The 6,000-nt window shown below is 38.7% G+C and overlaps 1 protein-coding gene across 1 annotated transcript in view; it reads left to right on the plus strand.

The window, feature by feature from the left end:
• Nucleotides 1-4,209, plus strand: part of LOC117174117 (protein PTHB1) — a 989,848-nt gene extending 985,639 nt beyond the window's left edge. The window contains exon 15 of the mRNA XM_033362889.1: nucleotides 3,306-4,209. Coding sequence (XP_033218780.1) covers nucleotides 3,306-3,494 — 189 coding nt within the window. The 3' untranslated portion in view covers nucleotides 3,495-4,209. The remainder of the gene's footprint in view (nucleotides 1-3,305) is intronic.
• The last annotated feature ends 1,791 nt before the right edge of the window (nucleotides 4,210-6,000 follow it).

The raw sequence follows: 6,000 nt of genomic DNA on the forward strand, positions 1-6,000 counted from the left end.
GAGTTTATGGTGCCATGTCAAGTGACATTTATTTATTATTATTATTCTTTTTTTTTTGTCGGCGAGGTTAATAGATGCAAGAAAGTTCGAGACAATGAAGCTCCTTTCCGCTCTATTCAGCCCGTAAAACTGATGATTAGAACACCCGTCCTTCACGTCGCCACGCGGCCGATGCCCCTTAGCGGCCTTTCGTACTAGGTCCCGGTAGAAATCTCGCCGCTTCCAGAAAGTCGCTATAGCAGGATCCTCCTTTTTAATATTTAAATCCTCCAATTTCTTACGGGCCGAGGATACATGTCCGTCCGGGATGTGTTGCACGTTGACGAACATGTACGTGTCCGTCTCTAGGAATAACACCGTGGCACGGTGCTGGATGGGTGCCACTGGTATCAAGGTCTTCCGTGCCCGTGACTGCCAAGCCTGTTTTTCCCTGCGCCGCTTCAAGGCCCTCCTAGGCGATTCTCCCCCTGGTAATAGAGGGGGGGGGGATAACTCAAAGGTGTGCCACGGGTCGTGACTCTGAACGCGAGCCGATTCTCTCCAGCAACGAAAGTCCCCACCTCCTGGTGGGAGAACGAAGCTCTTGACGGGCGCTGATGGCCCGAAGTTTCTATAGCGACTGGTCGTGGACCGACCGGTATCCCCCGGATGGAGGGGGTTGACAAGCCCTCCTGCTCGCGGCGGCCTCTCCTCTTCCTGGAATTCATACCAACCATCCAAGTCGATTGTCTTCGAACTGCCGGAGCGCCGTTGATTTCTCGAAAAGGGTGGATACGAATCCCCAGGTTTGTGTCCCCTTCTTTGCAAACTCAACCTCTCCGGCTGATAACTGGCGGACTGCCGGAGCGCCGGCAGTTAGCAGGAGGAGTATGATGAACCAGCAAACGAAAGGCACCAGGGAGGTCTCTCCTCCGAAACAAAATTTACGTTCAAAAGATTGCTCTGAAAAGAGCAGGTTTTAAATAAAATGGATAGACATAGGAGTGATTCCTATATTCTATTAATTTGAGCGATTTCTCTATGCTGGGAGAGCAAGCTCAAGCAAAGGCAACACTAACGCGGAATACGTCCGACTAGTGGGAAGGCTCGAAGTCAAGTGACGACGGTGGCGTATGTGCGTTCCCATATGTACTGGGCGCGTTGGCGCGCGAGGCCGCTCCCACTCAGAGGACGCATAAGCGGGAGTGGGAGACTCTGTCCGAGATTTCTTCCCACTCCACCGAATTTTGGAAGTGCGGCCCAATGGAATCATATCCGCCCGCGCCGTCGTGGCGGCCGCCTAACATGCCTAATCGCTGCTCTCTCATCATTACAGAGCCTTAAGGCTATAATTTCTGTTGAGAAGTAAAAATTCGATAAGAATAATCTAAAAGTATAATCAACATATCGTCGCAATATAAATGTAAAACAAAAGAAAGAACAGTCTTAGAATCTAAATGGAAGGCACGAGGATGAATGTAATATAATAGAAAGAAAGAAATAATAACTAATGATTCTTTAATCTAAACGTAAAACTCTGATTATCTATAGGGGTAATAATTTTAATATTTACAACGCGTATCCTAGCCATTATATAAATTTTATTTACTCGGTTTAGGAGTTGATAAAAGAAAAGGTATTATTACGTTGCTTTGATAAAATTCCGGCTACGGAAAATTGACCCGTTTATCCTCAAATAATTTGTAACAAAGCAAGATAAAAAAAAATAAAATAAAATAATGTTTTGTAGAAAAATAAAAATGTATTGGCTACAATTTTGTATGAGCTAGCATGACGCGTCGTAGCGGCAGAGGAAAGAAAACTTGGCAAGAAAACGTGAAAGAGAAAGCTTCAGGGGTGAAACATAAAGGTTCCTTACGTCAGTCGCCCGTTATAGCCAACGGAGCATATCACTAATTGGGGCGAATTATGATATTTCAGTTCTTCCGCATTCTACTTATAGATATATATTTACAACGGATCCTTTATGCTCAAAATATTGGTTATAACTTAAGAATTTGATTGGATAGGCCAGTAGAACACTATTCGCGTGAACGAATTCAGTCGATTTGGAGCCAGCTGACGCATTTAAATGAATTAAGTCCCCTAAAAATTTGTTGCTGAATTCGATCGAATAGGATATTCAAAGATTATATTAGGCCTTTCACGAATCTGCACGAATTTAAAACTGCTTTATTTCGATATCATTTCAAAGTAACCCTGTAGAAGGCTTGAATTACAAAGTATAAAAAAATTTCGTGCATACAGTGGTGACGTAGGAAATATTGAGTACTTCTGGATCTCGTTCTTTTGCTCCCGTTTTGAATCTTCACAACAGTAGAAGTTATCCCTTAAATTGCATCCCTTTCTGTACCCAGCGCCGACAATATTGTTCTGATTAATTTTGGACACCACAAAGCAACCAAAAAATAGAATATTTTCAGTCCCTTTTAAATGATCATATTTCGCTACTTTTATTTACTGTTTTTCATAAAATAATATAGTATAAAGCTTTTTCAAACATATCTACGAACATTTCACGATGCGAAGATCAATTTCCACACAAAGGAGTGTTGTGCAAAAAACATTTTTCAATTTGTTATCATGATTTTATATTATTGTGATAAATCACAATTGGACAAAGCGAATATTTTACGATAAAGGGATTCATTATTATGTACAATTCTACTGTATTTTGTAAGTTTTATGATTTTGAAGCGCATTCTAATGCTTCAAACAATAATTGTGTTTTTCATTTATTTGAGGTTACGTTTGACAGCTCCGATCGGCTTTGAAAGGGATTGTAATCTTATTATTTTCGCAATCTAACAAGGATTAAAAAACGAAGAACAGAAAAGGCTTTCTTAGAGATTCAAAATGTCTAATACCTTTTAATGCAAGCCTTTCTTACCGACAAGATTCACGGGGGCTCCTAGCGAATTTGTTTTAATTCGCCCCAATTAGTTTCTTGTTACTAGAAAGTCTTTTTACCGAAGTTCCCATACATAGTCCTTCTTGGCCATTCGTGATGTTTATAGGCAACTACAGCTTCTAGTAAAGGTCGCTCGTTCATCTGAATGGCTTTATAAAGTGTAGTTTGCTGTTAGTTTAGGCGCAAAAAAATTACAATATATTTTATTTTATAATAGGAAGTCCCCTTTGTCAGCCACTTGATGAAGCTTACAATCAATATTTATTTGTGTCGTATATGAACTGGAGAAAAATGATGATTATTGGTAAACCGAAATATCCAGATGTTGCCGCTAAACATCCACTTTCTGCGTAGTTTTTATATGAGATACATAATTTTCTTTTTTCTTTTTTAGACATGGGAAGATGTGACAAAATACGCTCTTGGTACAATATTTGGAGAAAAATTAAACTACCTAGAAGAACAACTTGTTCCTATATCTTCTGAGAAATTCGACAGAACAAAAAGTTTAATAATAATCGGAAAATTATTTTCAAGCATTATTGAGCGTAATATTCTCATCGCAAAAAAATTTGTTAACTAAGTCAAATCTAAAATCGAACTAACGTCAAAATGCTTATTTAAACACATCATGAGAATATGAATAATACCTATATGTGACCATGCGCGAAGAAAGGGACCTTACGCGCCAAACATGAATTTTACAGTACGAGCGATCGTAGCCGAGTCCGCAAGCAGGCATTTTAGTAGTGGGGAAGGCGTCAACGAAAATCACCATCAGCACTTATCACTAAAGAAACGCGCAAAGAGACAAGGAACGGTAAAGCCGAAGAAGCACGAGCCAATGGAGCTCGCGGACACAGCGCATTACAGCTGTAGTGGTAAGTAGTGGGGCTGGATTTCGTAAGTCTCTCGTTCAATGTTCGACTACGTTTATCATGCCTATGTTTGCAGCTTAATAACAAAAAAAGTAATCAACTTAGAAAATGTTTGATTTTTGCAAATGAAAGAGCAACTCAAGAACTATCGATTGGTGTAAAAACCTAAAAATCGATTTTTGGCGCGTAAAGTCCCTTTCTTCGCGGACAGTCACATATAAATACCCAACAAACGCGTCATGTAATTGCTCCATAACGAAGCGTGAACATTGTTATATCTGGTTACATGACATATTGTATTGTTCAGTGACGTACTCGTTCTGTAAATGGAAGGCAACAATAACACAACCACACAAAAAAAAGTGTGCGGATCTGGTAACAAGATTCACGTATTCCTATGGATTTTGGGGCGCTGAATTAAAATTTGGTATCAAAAATCACCCATCACATCATGGTTGAGCAGTGATGCAAATTTTAAATTCAAAAACATGTCGACAACTGTGAAGGATCAACCCTTGCCTGATATCAACTTATTTAACATAACTTTACCCAACAGAACCTGACCTCACCTAACCTGAATTAACAGAAATTTATTGAACTACACGTAAAGTTCTGGAAGCATATTTTCCCAGTAGCAAATGGGTGCTACATCGAATGGGTCAACTCGACCCTAACCTAGAAATAAATCTAACCTAGCCTAACCTAACCTAACCTAACCTCACGAAACACAATTAAACTGATTATGTTGACTTGTTGTGTTTGCGGTACCGTTTGAATCAGCTTGGGCTTAACCTACACAGAGGTCTAACCTATCCTAACCTAACATAATCTGACCTAACCTAACCGAATGAAATTCAACCACACGTGTAGCTATGTAAGCGTACGGTTCTCAGTCTTAAATGTATGCTATATTTAATAGGTTAACTCGATCTTAACCTACAAATGAATCTAACTTACAGAACCTAACGAAATTTTGCTTAACGCAACACAACTTAACTTAAGTGTTCCCGTTGTAACACAATAAAATTAATTTCATTGTACTACATGTGGTTAAAAATTTAGACGCACATTACTGATTTGAAGAAACTTAGAACTACAAGCAGAATTGACCCCATTTCAATTAACCTGGCAATGTTTGTATCAATTAAAATGTAGAACTGTAACTTAAACATGCAAATGAATAAGAGTTTTATTCAAAATTTTTTTCTCTCTGCTTTTCTTAAACTTAAGGGATATATTTATACTATATTTCGTGTTTACATTTTATCTTGTTTTTAATCGTCATTAAATTTCTTTATAAACCTACTTCAGTCTATTTTCTGCCTGCTATTACGTGTCCTTTTTTCTTCGAAGGAACGATGCAAAGGGTTACGCTTACGTTTAAGACCTACATTCGTTTCCCTTTTCAACATCCAGCAAAAATCAACCATCATGACCTCGTCCCATCTACCTTGATATCGTTGTTCCATCACTTTTATGTCTTGATGAAAACGTTCCCCTTGTTCTTCGCTGAAATCACCAACATTTTCTGGTAACTTATCCAGATGGGAGTCTAGAAAGTGAAGTTTTAAATTCATCAAGCGGCCTAACTTTTTGTAGTTTCTTATCATTTTCGCAACAATATTCTCGTAGTCTGGACTTTTTTGTTACCGAGGAAATTTGCGTTTACTACTTTAAAACTTTCCCAAGCGTCCATTTCAATTTTCGTCATGTGGCTCACGAAATTAGTACCTCTTGTCAATATTCGAATCTGTGGTCCATGTTGACAATGTGCAATTCCCAAATTAAAATTTAGAAATGGCTGACAGCGCGCGAGGTGGCGACTACAGAATTAATGGTGATGTCTTTTGTTTGTAAACTGTTTTTTCAAAGTGAACTTAAAAAAGTGATTGTGGGTTACTTATTCAATTTACGAAAATTGCAATATTCCTGCTCTCATGAAACTGAAATATTTTTATTATATTTCAAAATTATTTTGTGCGTCTCCTAAAGAAACAGTTTTAGTTTTCATTGCATTAGATCTTTACACCTGCAGACATTCCATTGGACGCTGGCACTATTTATTCAAACACTAAAAGGAAGAACGCAGTTCTGGAACATAAGACAGACTATTTTACGAGGGTAGTTCAATAAGTCCTTAGAATGACCAACAGATGGCGCGCGAATCGCTCCAAATCATCTGTTTTCAGTCAGCACCACTCCCGACTAGAT

Source organism: Belonocnema kinseyi, chromosome 6 (genome assembly GCF_010883055.1).
Source record: "Belonocnema kinseyi isolate 2016_QV_RU_SX_M_011 chromosome 6, B_treatae_v1, whole genome shotgun sequence".
Taxonomy (NCBI): Eukaryota; Metazoa; Arthropoda; class Insecta; order Hymenoptera; family Cynipidae; genus Belonocnema; species Belonocnema kinseyi.